A 20,953-nucleotide genomic window follows, 5' to 3' on the forward strand; every position below is an offset into this window, starting at 1 on the left:
AAGTAGCTAAGAGAATACGCCATCCCCTTTTCCTTATGAATCAGGGTGAAGTCTCTCTCAGGGAGGAGTGATAGGGAATGGCAAAGGACACACCTGACAAAGGAGATTAATCAGAACTGGCTTTGACAGGCAATGTGGCAATTGGACAATTAAAACAGACACTCAAGGGGGGAAAAAAAGAAGAATGAACTGGGGAGGAAGGTAGAGAAAACGGGGTGCAACAATGAATTAATGGAATTCCAAAATCTCTGTAGATGTTCATTGAAATGAAAAATAAAGAAATTAAAACAAACAAAAAACCAACCCCAAAATCTCTGTAAATGTTCATTAAAACTAATAAAATGTAATAATAATAATAAGTATAACCAATACTAGTGAGTATTGTTGTTAGGTGCTTTCAAGTAAAATATACCTCACAGCAACTCAATAAATAACACATCTGGCCCCTGTCCTGTCCTATCCTATCCTTACAATCTCTGACACTTCAAGCCCCTTGTGTCTTGTGACAGTCACTGTGCCAATCCACCTCACTGAAGGTCTTCTCCTTCACTGACTCTCCAAGCATGATGTCCTCTCTTGATGGAATAATCCCTCCTAGCAAGATGAAGCTTCATCATCCTTGCCTCTACTAACAAGCATTCTGCTGCACCTTCTCCAAAACATATCTGTTTATTCTTTTGGTAGTTCACAGGATGTTCAGCACCCTTCTCCATCTAAGACCATAGATCAAAGGCATCCTTAATTCTTCTATCATCCTTATTTACTGTCTATTTCAGAGCTTTCAGATGCACAGCAAGTGATTCAAAATATCATGACTATAATCAGCCACACCTTAGTCTTTAAGTTGACACAATTACTCTTCAGTAATTTTGAGAGGCCCTTGACAGATCTGCGTAATGCAAAATGCTTCTTGATCTTCTGTCTGGTGGTACCAAGTGTGCAGATTGTGGGTCCAAGTATATCAATCTTTTTTCCATCTATACAATGTTGCTCACTGACCCAGTGTTGAGGATTTCTGTACTCTTGGCATTGAGATGCAGTTTGTGCTAAAAGCCTGTCTGCTCTCTGAATCTCCAGTATCGCCGCAGGAAGAGGAGGAACCACCCTTTTCTATCTTTGGGCCTGAGGACCTTGCGGCACGCACCAGCACCAAAGATTCAGCTGAACCACCCCTTGTGCCATAAAAATTCCCATCTGGGAGATTATCCTGTTATGCCACGGTGGGCCTCAGCTGTACCCAGAGAAGGCTATACTACACCATGATATTCATTAGGCCTTACTGTCTTTAGGGTTAACAGCTAGAGGTACACCACCAACCCATCAGCTCACTGTACTGGGGAATGATTGCTGCTAATTACTTTGTAGCTCAAATAGGTATATGCTTGCTTATTTATGGTGTGCTCTTTGTAGTAAGCGCCTGTCTTTCAATTCGCTGTTTTAGGGTAACTTGAGGGTTGCTGTGATGCTGGATGCTACTCCATCTGTGTTCCAAATGCCAGAGGGCCCCCCATGATGGACAATTTTCAGCAGAGTTCACAGATTAAGAGAGATTAGACTAGTTGGTAAGTAACTGTGAATACCACTAACCTGAATCGTTTGAGATGCAGTCTGAGAACCTGAGGTAGATGGCATATCATTAGCTGTTTCTGGGCCTCTGTGAGTATAACTGGCTTTGAGGAAAACTTCCTCCGCTTTGCTGTAATATCAAAAAGAGACTGAGAATTAAATATGAGAATACATGGAAACTCGAGGCAAATTTTTTAATACATTCCTAACATCTACTTTGTAACAGGCATTGTACTATTGGGCTAGAGATTAAAAAAATGCAGATTTTATCCTCCAGAAATTTATGCTATAATTAAAAGAGATGGAAATATAAACAGGTACATGATGTAATAGTAACCATGTAAATAAAGCAATAATAGTATATTTAAGAACAGATTTGTTGTGCAACTTAATTGGAAAGGTTATTTTCTTTTTCTTATGAAAGCCAATATAGGAGGCGCTCTGATGGCCTAGTGGTAAGGAGCCGTGCTGCCATCCCAAACACACATGGTTTAAATCTACCAGCTGCTCCACAAGACAAAGATGGGGCAATCTCCTCTCATGTTTTCAGCCTCTAAAAACCTGGTGGAGGGTCAGCGCTGAGTTGTTCTGACTCAATGACACATAATAAATATACTTTAAATAATGTCTTACAAGCCTCTTCATTACAAAAAGTTTGGGGACATTTAATTTACTAAGGCTAATCCTGATTCAGACCATAATCTTCACAATTGCTTGTTATGTGTCAGAGAGCTAGGGATGACAGAAGGAGAACTGCTACCTTTGAGCTGTGGTGGTGGTGAAGAGTTTTGAATATACCATGGAGCTAGGAGATCAAACAGGTTCATCCTAGAGAAGGTGAAACCAGGCTACTCCTTGGAGGCAAGGATTCTGAAGTTTCATCTGACATACTTTGAACATGTTAGAAGGAGGGGCATCATGCTTGAAAAGTTGGAGGGACAGCACACGTCAGGAAAACCCTCAATGAGACAGAGTCAGTCACTGGGGTAACAGGGGTAGGTGTGTCAGAGACCATAAGGATGGCACAGAATAGAGCGGGATTTAGGGCTCCTGTATGTAGGGTTGCTATGAGTTGTAAGGGACTCAACAGCACATAACAACAATCAGTTCTGAGGGTGTAGTGTGTCTAATATTACGGGCTTCTACAAGCCTCAGAAGTGGTGGGTCAAACCCAACAGGTGCTCTGCAGAAGAAAGATGGACAATTTCTTCCTGTAAATATTTATACCCTAGTAAATCCATTAAAGGTTTAACATAATTTGTGATTAACTTGATGGCAATGGTTTGGTTCTTTTGGTCCTTTTGCTGCCGTTGTGTTCTTCCCTTTTCTTAACAGAAGCCAAAGAAAATGAAGTCTTAGCTTTTCAATGATGGACAATGGCCCCAAAGAACAGACCTTTGCCCTTTCTAAACTGGAAAGTCCCTTACTAACTGTGTGGCTTGCATTCTTCTATCATTATCTTAGATGAGTGGAATTCTGGCATTCTTTTCTATTGTCCCCTCTGCTTCTCTGGAGGTCAAGGGCCCTGGTAGTGCAGTGGATAAATGCTCAGTTTCTAACCAAAAGTGTGAGTATATCAGCTGCTCTGGAGGAGAAAGATGTAGCATCAGTAATCTTACGGTCGGTATTTGAGTGCTTAACTTATGTACTACCAAGGCTCCTTTGTCATATGTGTATGTATATAAACACATAAGAAAACAAACATACGTACATATCTATTCTTTACAGCACTATTCTGACGTGCAGCAAAATATACATAAAACAAGCATTCCATTCAGCAAGACAGAATATGCTTTCCTTTTGCTACTTTATTCTGGCTCCTGGATTAAACTTATTTTATAACTCTATTGTTTCCACAATGGCAACTGGAACAAAAAGACATCAAATGCCATCAATAAGGCAAAACAAATACATACTTTGTAAATGCCAATTATAAAATAGTGGTGTCCAATTCATGAATTTCTTTCAATGAATTAAAATAATTTTTTTAACTACTACTTGGAAATTTCCTCTAGCTCCCTCCATTTGCTTTTTACAGCATAAAGAATTTTCTGATTGTACTCACAGACAGTAAGCAATGCTTGTGACAACAGTGCAACAGGAGTTGAACTGCTAACCCCGAAGTGTTGCTTCTCTGGTGATTTGCATTCACCAGCAGCTCTGGAGTAAAAACACAGGCAATCTCCTCTCATGCCTCAACCTGCCCCGGAACACTGGAGGATCAATTACAAGTCAGGTCAGATTAGAAGACAATGAGTTTTAGTCTGTACTCACAGTTACACTGGTCACATATGTAGATTTTTCCCTCTAAAGCTTCAGTTTCTGTGAATTTGGCCAGCATTTCAGTAACAAGGCATGGCTGAGAAGCAGAATCTTTTCCACTACACTGGTATCTTTCTGGAAATTCCAGTGACAGATCCCAGAAGGGTTCTATGGTATTTGACTTACTGTCACACGCAAGACATGTAACCTGCAAATGAAAATATTAATGTCTCAAGATTACAATCCTTCCATCAAAACACTTATTCTTTCTTTGGCAATCACTATCAATAAAGAAATTTTTCATCTGAAAATATGCCATTAAAATTCAGACTAAAATATCGGGAAATTTGAAAATTATTACCATTTTCTCTTCTAAAAGATTTCCATAAAACCCTCAATGTCTTGGTGGGCTTATACTATTGAGGGTTCAATTAAGCTCCAAGGGCAGTTGTCAAATTAGTCTCAAATTCAAAATATATATGCATGTATATAGGGAGCTCTGAGATGGGGTAGGGAGGTATGCTGCTAAACCAAAGGCAGGCTGTTCAAATCCATCAGCTACTATTCAGGAGAAAGATGGGCAATCTCCTTCAATTCAATTTACAGTCTTTGAAAACCAACTGCAGGGTCAGCTATGAGTGAGTTCCAACTTGGCAGCACAGAACAAGAGCAGGTTTATCTATGACATATGGATACTCAATACTATATATTCAGGCTCAAGCGTTTGCTTTTTCTCCTTCCGTATCTAATTTTTTTCTCTCCCTAAATCCTTATACCTCCTAACTCAATCTACCTTGTTAACCATGACACACACAAAACTTTTAGAATGTTTTTACTATGTAAATTTTGAAGCCCTAACAACTACTAGTTTCAAAAGAAATGTGCATTTGTCCTTCTGTATTAAAACTCTTGTACTTAAAGCTTCTGTAGGGGTCATTATCTCACTTAAAGAATACATGAAAATCCTTATCCAAAAACTGGTATTATAGAGAAATAGGGCAGTTAGAAGAATTTAAACATGTCCCAGTCACAAAGGGACAAATATTGCATGGTGCCACTGTTGTAGAATGGGACTGTCCTTGGGGTTGGGGAGAAACTGAGTAAGATGGGTTCAATAATGTATGCTGCACTGAAACAGAGAAGGGAGAAAACTGTTTAAAAGAGATATGTGATTAGGTATTTCTGTCATGACAGGAGTCTAGAGCGAGGGCTACATGGTGGAGTGGACCTGGGGGAGGGTTTGTAAAATAATGAAAGAATCTTTTCTTTTACTTTTCCAAGAGGGTAATGTCTGGTGGGGTGGAGCCTTGGGAGGGGACAAATCTACAACAATGAATGAATGGAAATCCAAAGCCTCTGTAAATTTTCACTGAAATTAATAACAAATTTAAATTAAAAAAAAAGAATTAAGTTAGAGTAAGGATGGCAATGGAACCACCTTACCCTCTGTAACTTGATTTGTGCCACTATTAGAACCTCTACTCAGAATATTATTGCTTTTCAATTTTTGACTCATGTACTTTTAACTTGTTAGTTAAATTTGTATCTTCTAGGCTGCAACACTTCCATGATACATCTTCAAGGATATGAACATGTACGGCTAAGCACAACTGATAACAGTGCATCTAAATTCCAAAATCAATCTCCATAATAGTCTATGTGCTTCCTGCCAAGGGGGCCCTTTAGAGTAGTGAGAGAAGACATTCACTCTGAAACCCACAGAGTCCCTTTTCAGCAGGAAGTAGCTAAGAGAATACGCCATCCCCTTTTCCTTATGAATCAGAGTGAAGTCTCTCTCAGGGAGGAGTGATAGGGAATGGCAAGGGACACACTGACAAAGGAGATTAATCAGAATTGGCTTTGACAAGCACTGTGGCAATTGGACAATTAAAACAGACATGGGGGGAAAGAAGAAGGAACTGGGGAGGGTGGAGAAAACAGTGCAACAATGAATGAATGAAAACCCCAAATCTCTGTAAATGTTCATTAAAACTAATAAAATTTAATAATAATAAAAAAGAAGAATTTAAACATAACAATTAGAAAGGAAAAGAACAGTAACTTCTTTTAGGGAAACAATCAGCTGGAATTAATGTCAACAAGCACTGGACACAAGTGAAGGTAAACCCCTTAGAGTTAATAATCCATACACGTAACACAACATGAAACACCACAAAGAAATGTTTTCATCTAAGCAACGTAACTAGCATAAACAACAAACAGTTCTAGCACATGGCTTAAAGATCTGAGATACAAAGAAAAGAACACAGCCAATGTTTGGTCTGGGAACTTAACAGGAACAGAGCCTAACCTTTCAAAAAGTTTTTTGAATTTAAAAAACAAAAACACCAAAACCAACCATTCCACTAAACAACTGCTGGAATCTCTAAAAGCAGCCAGTCTGTTTAGAGTTTATTTACTACAAATTTAAAGGGAAGAGAAGCAAAAAGTTGGCTTTACAACTTACCTATTTTAAAATTCAATATAAAGAAGGGTGACATTAATTTTTACAACGTTGGAAATAAAAAATGGAACAAGCTTTCTGAAAAAAATCTGTCATACTCCTATGTTTTAACAAAGAAATTCTACTTCTTAAACTCTTGAAGAAATCTTTTTTCAATTTTATATATATGTAATTATTTTATAAAAATACTGTAAATAATCTTTAAGTCTAATAAGGGAATGGTTAAATTACGTACACACTGAAATATTCTGAGCACAGTCATAAAACCACAAGTATATACAGCTATGTGCTGCTTAATATCCATGATACGTTCTGTAATATTGTGTGATTTGGATATTGTGTGAACACCTTCTGGCTGCCCACTTCTGCTGCTGGTGGTGGAGGCTGAAAGAAGGAGCATTAGTGACAACAATGGACGCTAAGAGGGCAGAAGTGGCAGTAGAACAAGAGTAGGTGAGCAGGGAGAGCAAAGAGGGAGCAGCAAAGGAAGCAAAGACTGTATAAACCTTGTTGAGTCACCAGCACATCAAGGAAAGGCTGGCCCATCAAGCAGAGGTCACAAGTCCAGGCCCAGAGTCACAGCCTGTGCCTCAGAAGCCAGTATCCTACTATGTATGGTCCAATGCAATTCAGAGTCTGGGCTTGAGGTCTTTAAAATCATTGTTGTAAGGTACCTTAGAAACTTTGAGGTCTTTAAAAAAGTTGTTTTTGTGTACCTTAAAGTCAGAAACTAACCTATTGCTGACCCTCTGGCAGGCAGGTTTTTAGGGGCAGCCAACTGCACGGGAAGAGACTGCCCATCCTTCTTCCACAGAGCAGCTGGTGGCCTTTAACTGTGTGTATTCGAGATTGCATAGAGCTTCTTGCCACTAGGCCACCAGAGCTCCCTATTTAAAATCATTAGGAGACAATAAAAAACAAAAGAAGTGCTGCATGCCCTTAAGAAAAACAAGCAAACAAACCTTAAGAGACCAGAGATGCATACAGTCAGATATTAACAACAACAACAACATGTACTGCTTAATCTATAGCTTGCAGGGATTAGGAGACAAAGAGGTAATTTTTCTTTTCTACAGGTATAATGGTCACAAATTTTACTTCTATTTATAACTGCTGAGTACTGTCCAGTCAGAACTGACCTTCCAGCAGGTTTTCAGAGGTAATAAATAAGATGAGAGGAGACTAACCATCTTTCTCCTGCAGAGCAGCTGACAGATTCTAATTAAGTACCTCTGCATTGGTAGTGCAATTCCATTTATAAATTGGAAATAATTGATTGAAGGAAACAATTACAAATAGGTGAATATTTTATACACGTTTTATTATAAATACCCATTCTGACTTGAAAACAATACCAGGTCTAACATATTTGATGTATTTTTAAAAAAAGCATTTTAAAGGCTTCATTTTGTGAATTACTCAAGATGAAAATAGTAAAAATTTTAAAACTCCATACCTGACTCAGAAGTTGTCCATGAAAAATGTTGTTCACAACATTCAGAACCTGTTTGATGAGTTTCCCTTGAGAAGTAGGGAGAAGAGCTGGGAACCTCGTATCAGTCGTCTCTAGTTCATGTTGTATTTTGTCCAAAAGTTCACAAAGAAATTCCTGAGCATCTTGCTGGGCATAACCCCGAAAGGCAGGGATCAGTCTCCATACTGAGTGCAGCATAGCAAATGGTGAGACCAAGGCCCACTTTCCAGACCACATGACTTGGAACAAAGTATGCAATTCATGACAAAGAGAAATATACTGTGAACTGGGCGCCCTTGGCTGAATAAGTTCCATCTTTCTAATTTTTGATGTACCACCACTTAGTTCTGATAAACTTGGAGGTCTGGAGCCACTAGAACCTGTCTCTTTTCCCTGGCATTCATTTATTTGAAACATGGTATCTGTGACTGATAAAGGCGTGTAAGCAGCTCTGGTCTTATCACTAGCAGTCACTGCCAGCCACTGGTTCAGATCAAGCTTTAGAAAACATTGGCGAAAAATAAGTAAATGACTCAAAACTTGAAGAACAGAATTCATATAGCAAGTATTTCCCAAATTTCTCAATCCCGTCACACCAGGAGTTACAAGAGGCTTTCGTTTGACTGAGGAGTCACTGACATTTCTAAATTCTACAAATTCTAAGGTAGACACTATATTATCTTTTGCTGGTGATGGCGGCGTTTGTGGCAGGACTTGAACAGGAATTATTTCTACTGTGGTTGACGGTGTTACACTTTGCAAACGCAAACTCTTTCTTGGTGACACAATTTCCAATTCTCCTTTCATTTGGTGCTCAAATTCTTGCCGTCTTTTCTTTACTTCTCTTTTTGCTGTGACTTTTTCCTGAACTTGCTCTTGCTTTTTTTTCTCAATGGGTAACTGGTCAAACCAAAATCGAAAGATTTTACTCATTAGCATCCTTCTCCTGTGCCAAAGAGCAGTATACATTTGATCTTCATTTTGAAGCAGGGATTGCCTTCCATCATGTAAGAAATAATCATCATCATTTGTACTCATAGACCGTAAAATTCTTCCACTGCGAGTAGTGAAGTGATAATTTTGACTTTTGATTGCACTTAATGTACTTCGTAGTAATTTCAGGTCTCCAGCTGCATTATCGTTAAGAACATAATCATCACAAACATAACAGAAAACATACATCTCATTCACCTCCAATGCAACAGGATGACTGCTGTCTTGAAAGTGCTTGAGCGCATGCTCTTCAATATATCTTCCACAGGCAACATGAGCACAGCTAAGGCAAGCCCAAATGGACTCAGTTGTATTGCAGTCCACACAATGCCATTTCTGAGGGTTGAGTATGGAGTGATCTTGAGCAAGCCTCAACTGCCCAACGTGTTTGCACTTATCCATTGTTAGCATTTATTTTGTCTAGCTGAGAATTGCAGAATCCAAGCAAGCCTCTGTTCACAGCATTTAAAGCATCTGAAAACTAAACAAAACAATACAACTTTTCACAGCATGCAAATAAATAGCCAATATATTTCAACTTTATATTTTCCAAGAAATAATGTGATGAACTTGCTCCTAGTTTCTGGACTGTCACTTGGTGTTGCGTGCCATCAAGTCAGAAATGACCCAAAGTCGACCCTCTAGTGAGTTTCCAGACCAGACTGTCCATCATCCCGTGAAGCAGCTAGTGGATTCAAACTAGATACCTTTGGTTCTGACTTGATAGCGCATAACAGCATGATCAGAAAAAAAGCACATTTTCTAATTACCATTTAATTTGGCTTTCCATTTAGTAAATCAATAAACAGATTCATCCTGGAAAGGGTTAAACCCAGTTGGCTCCTTGGAGGCAAGGATTCTGAGGCTCTGTCTAACATACTTTGGACATGTTGTAAGGAAGGACCGGTCCTTGGAGAGGGACATCATGCTTGGTAGTGTGGAGGGATAACGCAGGAGAAGAAGGACCCCTATGAGGTGGACTGATTCAGTGACTGGGGTAATCGGGATCCGTCTATCAGAGACAGTGCAATTGGCACAGGGCAAAGCAGAGTTTAGGGCTGTTGTACATAGGGTTACTATGAGTCGCAAGCGACTCAACGGCACATAACAACAACAACAACAACAACAACAAGAAGCACCCTCGGTGATCTTTGGTGGCTTAGTAGTAAGAAGATGCACTATAAATCCAAAGGCCTTCAAGGTCTGAATCCACCAGCTACTCTGAGAAAGATGGGCACTCTCCTCCCATGTGATTACTGCTTCTGAAAACTGGCTGGAGAGTTGGTTAGTTTAGACTTGCCGGTTACATAACAACAACAAAGCATGCTGACTTAATTTGTCTTAGGAAGAACAAAGGACAAGAAACTTGTTTTTGTGTTTTAAGAGATTCTTAGGAAAATTGAAGGATGGAAAATAAAGAGGATAAAGAATATGAACTGGAAGACAGCACAATAAGCTTAAGTATTGCTGTTGCTGTGTTTATACTGTCAGAACCAACTCAAAGCTGACCCTCCAGCTGGTTTCCAGAAAACAGTTAACAGCACATGACAACACTGCCCATCTTTCTCCCTCGCACCTGGTGGATTTTGACAAGCCTTTGGGTTGGCAGTGCAATTCCTTACCACTACGCCACTCTAGAGCTCTCTCTTAAATATTAGCAGGCCTCAAAATTATCTGAAATTGTAAACTCAATTCTTTTTTAAAAAAGAAGTCTAGTTATTTTGATCTAAACTTGCCCCTTTATCACCTGATGAACACTTCTGCTTTAAGTAGTCAGAAATGTTGTTGGGGAGAGGGGGCATGGAAGAAAATGTGTAACAATGAATGAATGGAAATTCAAGTTCTTTATAAACTTAAAATCTCAATTAAAAAAAATGTTATGTGCCCTCAGATTGCCTGAAACCCTATGAACTCAGCAAATCTATGAACAGCATATCTGAAAGCGACATCATGGAAAGGTAGAGGGTCAGCAGAAGAAAGGAAGATCCTCAACCAGAAAGACTGACACAGTAACTACAGCAATGGGCTTGTGTATGTCAGAAACACTGAGGAGAGGATGGCACAGGGCAGGGTTCAGATCTGTTATTCGCAGGGTTGCCATGAGCCATACTTGACAGCACCTAACAATAATTCAGGGGAACTCTGGTGGCAAATCTGTAGGGAAGTGTACAGCTAACCCAGAGGCCATGCCTCTCTGGCAGTCTGAATCTACCAGCAGCTCTGAAGGAGAAAGATGGGACATCCTCCATGTGATTTACGGCCTCAGAAATCTAACAGAAGGTCTGCTATGAGTTGGTTCCAACTAGACTGTAATGAGTTGGAGTTTTCTGCATCTGACATATAGTTGAAATATTATAAAGACATTAAAGTTGTAGCAGCATTTACACAAAGAAAGGACCAGCAGTAGAATTAGTGCTAACAAGCAAGCACTGGCTGAACAAACTTATTGAATTTCAAGATTAAAGGCAAAACTTAGGGCCCTTTTTACTATTTAACTTGGGACATATGCAAGATTAAATGATTTTGGTAAATCATATAATAATTTTTAGTTCAACTTCTATGCAGGTATTAATGATGAAGGAAGAAAACTTACATAATCCTATAGTCTTCTTAAAAGCAGTGATACGACCTACAACCAGGAGAGAATAAAATTGATGAAAGGGACCTTCTAAGAATCAAATCCCTATGCACATCAAAAGTCCTTCTCCAACACAGCAAAAAGGAAAGACACAGACTGGGAAAAAATATATGGTAATGACATGTCTGATAAGGGACTTAGCACCATAACAACATAAATAACTCAATCTCAAAATGGGCACAGGATATGAACAGACACTTCACCAAAGACAACAGATGGTGAAAACACACATGATGAAGTGTACAAAATTCCTAGCTCGAAGAGAGATTAAAATTACAACAACTTTGAGATATAATCTCACTCCAGTAAAAATAGCAAAATTTAATAAACAACTAATCCTGGTGAGGTGGTAGATAAAACTGTAACCCTATTCACTTTTGCTGGAAATGTAAAATGGTGCAACCACTATGGAAGGTAGTATGGCACTTTCTCAAAAAGTTGGAAATAGGTATACCATTTGACCCAGCAATTCCACTACTGAGAATATACTCTAAAGAAATCAGAACTGCCACCCCAACAAATATATACGCACACCTATGTTCATTGCTGCATTGTTTACAATAGCAAAGAGATGGAAACAATCCAAGTGCCCATGAACAAACGAATGGAGAAGCTGTGGTATATTCACATAATGGAATACTATGCAGCACTGAAAAACAAGGAACCCATGAAATATTATACAAAATGAGTGACTCTGAAGGACATTATGCTGAGTGAAATATCTCAGTCACAAAAGGACAAATACTGCATAGTGCCTGTGTTGTAAAACATGGGGGTTGGGGGAAACTAAGAAAAGAGGGGATAAATACACTGCATTGCAACAGATGACAGAAAGACCTGTTTAAAAGAAATATTTAATTAGGTATTATTTGTATGACAACTGTCTAGAATAAGAGCTGCATAGCAAAGTGGACTGGGTGGGTGAGGAAATTGTGCAACAATGAGAGAATTTTTTTTTCCAAAGAGAAAAGCAAACAGTGGGTTGGGGGGAGGTGTGTAGGGAGAAAAATGTGTAACAATCAATGAATGGAAATCCAAGGTTCTCTATAAACTTTTATTAAAATATCAGTTGTTGTTGCTATTGACTGCTGTCAAGTAAGTGGAGCTGACTCATAGTGACTCTATGATCAAAAGGCCTGAAGCCTTTCTATAACCATCTACATTTATCAAAGTTCATAGAGTTTCCAGATGCATGTGGTTTAGGAAGTGGATTCTTTGGTCCTTTACCAAGGATTTCTGGAGTTGGAGCAATTATGAGTTAAATGGCAAATCTCAATTAAAATTTTTTTTAAGTGGTATGAACATTTACATACAACATTCAGAGAAGAAACCTCAACTGGAAAAAACACAGAAATTATTAACCTACACTTTCAAAAATTTTAAAGTAATGACTAAGTTTCTTGACTAGTAGGTTTTAAATTTTAAAAAAAGCTCAGAAAGATGGATTAAAATGTATGTGCAAAATTATATAATTCACCTTTAGTTCCTTCCTCTTTTATTTCACAGACATATTCTTTTGGTTACAATGAATTTGTCTATTTCACTGAAACTCTTATATAGAAAAAAATCCACTGAGATGATGGGAGGACTGTGACCTTCCACAGGAAGTAGAAGTTATCACTTAACAGCATGGTTCCATTTTAAGCAATAGTGCGAAAAGAGTGAATGCTGTTCAAATGCCATCTCAGTGAGGCATAATGTCTGATTTAATGCCATATTTACTATGAGAGGGCAATTTTTTTAAGCGCCATGTACTTCTGTTTCCCTCTTTGAGAAGCATAATGGTTACGGGTATATCAGTAATAATAATAATAATAACAATAATAATACCAAGATTAGACAGAATGTACGTGTGCATACTAGTCATGTGACACTCAGTGCATCTTAGCAGCTATCATTACTAGTTTCTGTCTACTTCACTTTCTCCACATACTTATGCAGGGGTCCATTCTTCTCAGCCACATATGTACTGAGTCAACCAAGGTACCAACTGATAATTGTGATGTTAGCTGAGAACTAGGGTCTGACCTCTCCCAAGGGTTATTTGCATTTTAAAGGAGGTCTCTCAAAGACCAAATCTTTTAAAAATCCAAAGTGAAACCAGAATGGTGGAATGTCAAGAGATTAATATTTTAGGGCAGGGGGCTCACCTACATTGTCTTCTTATGGGGGGGGGGGAACACGACCACAACAAACCCATAACCAACTCTAGCAGAGATGCCCTAAAGAAAGTCTTTATTCAATGAAGGGCAGGGCAGGAAGCTAGTGAGAGCAAGGCTATTGCTCATTAACTAGCTACCAGCAATCTTCAATTTGCTCTATCAATTTGCCTGGAGACGAAAGCACAGGCCTTCTTAGGATGTATCCAGAGAGGCCCCATAGTACAAAGATCTAAAAGCCTAGAGTAAAAGAAAGGGGGTGGGAGTATTTTCTTGACATTTCCTATTTTCTTCAACAGGGTTCAGATCACCTCTTTTCATTTGCTAATCCACTGCTGAGAAGCAATGTATTAACTCTGCTTGGCTCCATGCAGACTGGATACTAGATTTTTGGCAGTATATTAATTTAAAAGATAGGCTATTACAAAAGCAACCTTCACACAAATTCTAATAGTATCTTTGTCTATGTAATATCACCATACAAATCCTCAAGATGTTTTTAATGTAATCTAAACATATAAGTATATATAAACCATCTCTACTCCTTTCACGTAGGTTTACCATGAAATTGAAATCAGGTATGAAATAGTTTTTTAAAAAGTAACTCAACTATATTCATTTAGAAGACAAAATTTATATATATTCTAAAAGTTATTCTTCAGTGCTTTAGATGTTTCAAATTTTAATGTGTTCAAAGAAAATAAAACTTTATACCACGAGTAATCATTTTCATGTTAAAATATTCCTTTAATCAAATCTCTAAATTCAAGAAAATAAATTTTTATTTACTAAAGATTAATTACATAGACTTAACATATCCTTAAAGTAATAAAAAAATAGAAAGCTAAAATAACTCAGAGAAATAAAAGTATAAGATCTTATTAGATACGGTATTTTTAATCAAAGGTTTATTCTCCACCCAAAAATCACAAGTAAAATAAATTGTTAACAGTTCAATAGCTCAAAATGTCTTCTACTATCAGTGAGGACTAAAATTTTCATTTATGAAAATTACAGCTTTCTGTAACACACAATTCAAGTTTCAAACACATTAATAAATCCTTTCTGATCTTTTAAATATTGCACTTTTTGTAAAAATATAAACTTCTGATTTCTTTTAATGACTTAAACGGCATTCAATGTTTTTTAACCCACTAACAGAGGTCCCAAGGAGGATAGAAGGAGAACTGATGCCTTTGAGCTGTGGTGCTGGAGAAGAGTATTGAGAGTACCATGAACTGCTAGGAAAACAAACAGATTTGTCCTGGAAAGGGTTAAACCGGGTGGCTTCTTGGAGGCAAGGATTCTGAAGCTCCGTCTGACCTACTTTGGACATGTTGTGAGGAGAGACCGGTCCTTGGAGAAAGACATCATGCTTGGGAGTGTGGAGGGACAACGCAGGAGGGGAAGGCCCTCTATGAGGTGGACTGATTCAGTGACTGGGATAATTGGGATGGGAGTGTCAAAGACAGTGTGACTGGCACAGGACAGAGCAGGGTTTAGGGCCGTTGTACATAGGGTCGCTATGAGTCACAGGCAACTCGACGGCACATAACAACAACAAGAGAGGTCCAAGTATCAGTTCTAGATGGCTAACTAAACCCCAAATGAAATCTACTGCTTCATGACTCATCGCAACCATCCAGGACAGAGTGAACTGCTAGAAACCTTTACAGCAGTCAACTGCCTCATCTTTCTCCTAAGAGGAGGTTGTGAGTTCAAACCATCAAATTTCCCACAAGAGATTCTAAAAATTTCTCTTTATCCCTAACTTTGTTTTCAGTTGGTCATAAGCACAGTTCAAACTATCTTACTTATCCTCAGAATTAGCTTCTCCTCCAACATCCTCTTAACAGGATCAACATTTTCTCCAGTAGGAGACTATAAATCTGGAAACTTGACTCTTCTCTCCCATTTTTTTGTATTTCTACGTTCAATTTGCCATCAATAAGGTAAATTTTTTAGTTTTCTATTTCCAGAGTCAATACTGTGAATAAAAGACTTTATTATACGATTCCTGCAGCACTCATCTTTCATCAAAAGAACTCTCTCTCCTCCTGCCAAGTTAATATCTAAGCTTTGAGGTTTTAACCCTTATACTTAAAAATTCCCAAGAGTTTCCTCAAAGTATAAAGAATTTTATAACTTGAACCTGCTAACATTTGCATTCACATACATATACACCATCAACCTAGAATAAAAGTCTCACAAATAATTAATTTCTTTCCTATTTTATTTCATTTTTTCTTTAAAATGTTGCCACCCTACTCGGATTTTAAGCCAACAGCTTGGAAAAAAATCCAACAACAATAACAATAATATACTACATAATCAGATGCCAAGTCTTCTGTTATATCTTACTACCTGTCACATGCCTTCCAAGCAGAAAGAATAACTCTTATCTTATTAAGATAGCTTATCGTCCCTCACTCTCACCTTTTAAAATCTTATTTATCCTCTAAGGACTAACTCCTCCTAGTTAAAAATAATGTCTAACTACTTAAGAGACTTCAGTTTTGACAGTTATATCACTTCCCAAATGCAGAAACCTTATTTTTGCACATGCCCTAACTGCCACCTAAATGTTGCATTGGCTCCCACGGTTAGGCAGGGTCTGTACTGTCAAGCATTTTTTGAACCACCTAAAGAAGAGAGCTCTGAATGGAAATCCAAAGTCTCTGTAAACTTTTATTAAATAAAAAAAGAGAGAGCTCTGATAAGGAGTTTCTTGCCAACGCAAAGGCATGTGGTTAAAATCCACAAGCTGCTCTAAAGGAGCAAGACTGGCAGTCGTCCAATGTGATTCACTACCTCTGAAAACTCTCAAGGGTCAGCTTTTGAGGTTCCAACTGAACCATAAACAAGAACAAAGTGTAAATATCTAAGGTGCAAATACGAAGTATGTGTGTCAAACTCACTATCATCAAGTTTGTTCCGATTCAGTGAGGCTGTAAATCTTTCTGAGTGGAGACTGCTCATCTTTCTCCTGAGGAACCACTGGTGGATTTGAACCAATACACTTGTGAAGCCTTTCAGTATGAAGTACAACCACTATGGACTACCCCATTAGAGCACACAAAAGTAGCTAAATTACTATTTAATAATTAAAGTGATCCAGAATGAGGGAGCTCATTCTTAGATTTTTAAGAAATCAACATTTCTAAAAGTAAAAAAATCTGTATTTTAATAGGGAGCTCTGGTGGCCTAGTGCCAAAGGCACTCAATTCAAACCCACCTGCTGCCCCTGGGGAGGAAGATGGGCAATCCTCATGTGATTAACTGTCTCTGAAAACCCACTTAAAAGCACACAACAATATTTTAAAACTTGAATAAAGATTAACCTACTATGCTCCAGTAAACAATTTTCCCCTTTTCTAGCTCAGACGTGAGCCAAATAATCTCAGTACAGTACTTTTTATATAATTCTTAATATCGGAATAGTTTATCAAAGGACTATTTAAAAGTCAGGAAATGACAAGAGAATAATCTAAACTTCTTAACATGGCATAAAGAGGCCTCAAAATATGGGCACAATAATCTTTTCTACACGTATCTATGCCCACACTTTTCACATAACTTTTAGAAAAAATGTTTTCTAGAAAAATTCACAGATAAGCATATTTTTAATTAAGGTTAGTCTTACTGACTTTCCTAGCTGGGATATGAGACATTTTAAAGAAATAACTAAATTCATTCTACTTTAGATTTTTATTTTTTTTTAAAAAAGCTGCATCACTGAGGAACAAGAACAGTAAATTTTTTGGCGTAATTATGTCATATTAATCATCTTTACCTAATTTTAAAAAAGCCTCCTGAGATGGATATGTAAAACAGGCACACATTGAATCTTATTTTGACAAAGATAATTTTTAGAACAGACTTTCTCTTAGTAAGCTACAGAAGATTCTCTAAAGGCTATTAAAAACAAGAATGTTATTTTCCATAGTAAAAGGCAGCAGGAAATGGCAGCTTTAGTAAGACTACCACGGTTGTTAAATTCATTTAGATAAGAATGAAAATTCAGCCTTTGTAGTAATTGACATAATTCTTACTTCGTCAGAACAATTTTCAATTTATTTCAGGGAGCAACTATAATAACTTGAGAGTAAAGCATGAACACCCCAAACCTCCCCATCCCAAAAAAACCTCAAATCAAATTCAATGCCACTGAGTTGATTCTGACTCAGAACTAGCTTCCAGCAGTTTTCTAACCTAAAAATTGTACTGAGACTGGCCATCTTCCTCCCGCAGAGAGGCTGGTATTGCCAATCTTGCAGTTATCAGCCAGCTATGTAAACTTTGACTCTAGGGATATAGTTTTTTAAGCTCTCTTTACATTTTTAACACCGTTCTGAGAAGTCCAGAGATTAACTCGAGTTGATTATGTTATAAAATAATTACAACAGGAAATTAAGCGCTATCTCCAGGTTATTTGAATTCCTCACTCGTACCTCCTTACAAGTAATTCATTCATGGGTGATTTTGCTGCAAAATAGTCATCATTAGTGGCATATCACCATACCTATACATCAGCCCACACCAGGAAACTTTGTTAACAGTGATGAAACATTTAGGAAACAGTACAGGATCTATCATGAGTTTTAAAAATAGAGACTTAAATAACTTTTGTATAAAATTCTAGACTCTACACTCTATCAGTGTAATATGTTTGTGACTTAGTCTAACAAGTATATAGCTATTTCTTATGACAGGTAAAATGTATTAAAAAGGAATTCTGAAATGATAAAGTTTTTATAGTATCTACAAGTGCTGTATCAACTCCACTTTTAACAATATTTATAATCTTTGCAAGAAAGTCAGTATTAGTATATTTTGCTTATGTGCCATTTACATAGACTTTATCCAAAGACAGAAATATCCTATTACTGAGCCCAGCAAATGACTTGGACACACAACTTATTTACTAACTTGATTAGAGTATGAGGTTATGCCCCAGCCTCTCTCTATAATCTTCCTAGTACAGATAACTCCATTAGAATCCAGGAACCTTATCTGTTCCACTTTATAATACAGGTTAACTCAGAAGCACTTTTTCTTACCAAGAAACCCAAATAGCTTATTTCTTGAACCATACCATTTAAAAACCCAACTCAAACAGTCACCGAATTTTCCCTCCTAATCCCAAATTAGGTAGTTAGCAAGGTTCTGGGGATACACAACCTACTGTCAGGCTCCACTCTCAAATCAAATGACAAGAAAACAAAAATTCTTATAATACTTAGAATCAAATGTACAGAAGGATATTTAGGAAAGGTTATATATAAGATCTCATTCTTTTTTGTAATAAAATAAGGAAAATATGCACTCAAAAAGGGAAAAGACAATCAGTACATTATCACAAGGTTATCAATTATGAAACCCAAATCTTTAATATTTCTATTTTCAGTATTCCCAGTCATATTACTGTATATAATACAGAATTTTAAGTTAGATATAACTTAAACTTTTTGATGTTTTGAAAAAAATCTCAAAATAATTTGAAAATAAAGTCTACACAACACCCAAATCTTGTCAGTTTTCTAAACTATATGGGTTGAACTGTTATTTTTAATACTAGGATAACTGTAAATTTAAATATCGTTAATTTCCAATGATAAATACTAGATTAAAAAATTCAAACATAATTCTAGCATAATTAGGGAGTATACAAATGAACTCAGAATGGAAAGGGAACTGAGTGTGCTTGTATGTTTAAAATCGTTCAAATACCACCAGATGCTAAATTTAGCCTAAAAATATTAAAGAGTTACAGGAATACAAAGTTTTCAATTCCTTCAATTACTGAATACTAACTCTAAGATTATGAAATATTCTATAAACATGTGCTTAACTCATGTTTAGGTTTTTTTTCAATTTGACCACAGTGAAGAGCCAAGTCTTTTTTTGCTTGTTTATATCAAATGTTGGTTTTGAAGCAAACTTAAAAAGGAATTCCAGGCCCGAAGTGTTACCACGCCTACTTTTTTTACCCCCAAGCAACTACTTAACCGAAAGTAACAAATGCCAGGCAGGGGCTGCAGGGTGTATTTCCATGCTAATTTCACAACGCGGTTCCTTGCAAAATAGGGCAATGCTTTAGAGATTGGTCAGTATTCCGAATAACAACCTGGAGCAGGACATGCGTAACTGCATGGGGTGGGGGAAGGGGCGAAGGAGGGGGGAGGATGTTAGAAAACAACATCTATAGGACCGAGCTGGGGGTGGGGGTGGAGATGTATTTTTAAAAAGGTGAAAAGAACTTAGAAAACAAGCCGATAATCTGCTCTTCACTCACTAAACTGTAAGCAACTATTCAGTGACCAGTATTTTACAATTGCACAAACTTACAACTGAAACAGTTACCGTGTTTCGCTTTTTTTTAAAAAAAAACACTACCCTCTTGAGTCAGAATGTCCACCCCTCCCCCTCCCAGGCCACTTAGAACTTAAAATGGGTTGAATTTCTTAGCATTCGAAGAGCAGCGAGAAAACGTTTAGGAAGTGGGCATTTAAACATGCGAAGCGTCTTCAAGTGGCAGCAGGTGCTCGCGGCGCCAGGAGGCAGTCAATGGAGGGAACTGCGCTCGGCGCCGCTCACGCTTTTCCGAAGGACCAGACCGCCCTTCGGAAGCATCGCAGCGCTGGGAGCATCACTGTCGGGACCACGGGGCCAGAATGCAGGTTTGCTCCCCTAAAAGTGCCACCCAGTTCGTCGGTCGGAGCTCCCGTCACGTTTCTCAGCGCTCCGGGCCGGGGAGCAGGGCAGGAATTCTCTGCATCCCATGGGGTACCCCAGTTCCACCCCTTTTCCTCCAACTCGTCCTCTCCGGCCCTAGTCCCAAAGATGCATCGCCCCTCAGCATCCCCAGGCACCGACCCGGGCAACGCAAGACCCACCGAAATTTCCCAGGGGGCCAATTCTAAATCCTCCCGTCCCGCCGCCGCCTCCTCCGCGTGCACCCGGGCTCGCTCCCCGCACTCCGTAGCTTCCTCGCTGCTCTCTCAGGGCCCCCCAGTGAGGCGGGAAAACGCCGCCAGGTGCCTTCCCACCAGGGGGGGCTCCCGTCGGACCTCCGCTCCCGAAGGGAGCTTCGTTCCGCCAACCGCCGCGACTGCGCGCGGTGCTCACGCACACTCACCAGCCCGTGCTGAAGCGGCCATCTTAGGGTTCCCCCGACCCCCAGGCCCCCGGTTCGGCGGCGGTGGCGGCGGCGACAGCCCGGTAGACGGTTACGTCCGCCGCGACGTCACTGTAGGCCCCGCCCCCTCCGGCAGGCCCCGCCCACGTCGTGCCTCGGGCTGCTCCACTTGACGGCTGCCTGACACCGGGGACAGGAGCGTGCGACGCCGGCCTGTCACCGTTCTCGAATGCGGCTCTCAGTACTCAACAAAACCTTC

The 20,953-nt window shown here is 38.8% G+C and overlaps 1 protein-coding gene across 1 annotated transcript in view; it reads right to left on the reverse strand.

The window, feature by feature from the left end:
• The window catches only part of USP44 (ubiquitin specific peptidase 44), a 31,932-nt gene extending 11,186 nt beyond the window's left edge, over positions 1 to 20,746 (reverse strand). Inside the window, exons 1-4 of the mRNA XM_006888565.1 lie at positions 20,695 to 20,746; positions 7,749 to 9,240; positions 3,841 to 4,036; positions 1,588 to 1,696 (exon numbers count right to left, since the gene is read on the reverse strand). Of these exons, the coding sequence (XP_006888627.1) occupies positions 1,588 to 1,696; positions 3,841 to 4,036; positions 7,749 to 9,170 (1,727 nt within the window). The 5' untranslated portion in view covers positions 9,171 to 9,240; positions 20,695 to 20,746. The remainder of the gene's footprint in view (positions 1 to 1,587; positions 1,697 to 3,840; positions 4,037 to 7,748; positions 9,241 to 20,694) is intronic.
• Between the last annotated feature and the right edge of the window lie 207 nt (positions 20,747 to 20,953).

This window comes from Elephantulus edwardii, unplaced genomic scaffold (assembly GCF_000299155.1).
Source record: "Elephantulus edwardii isolate Elephantulus edwardi_28Jun2011 unplaced genomic scaffold, EleEdw1.0 scaffold00068, whole genome shotgun sequence".
NCBI lineage: Eukaryota > Metazoa > Chordata > Mammalia > Macroscelidea > Macroscelididae > Elephantulus > Elephantulus edwardii.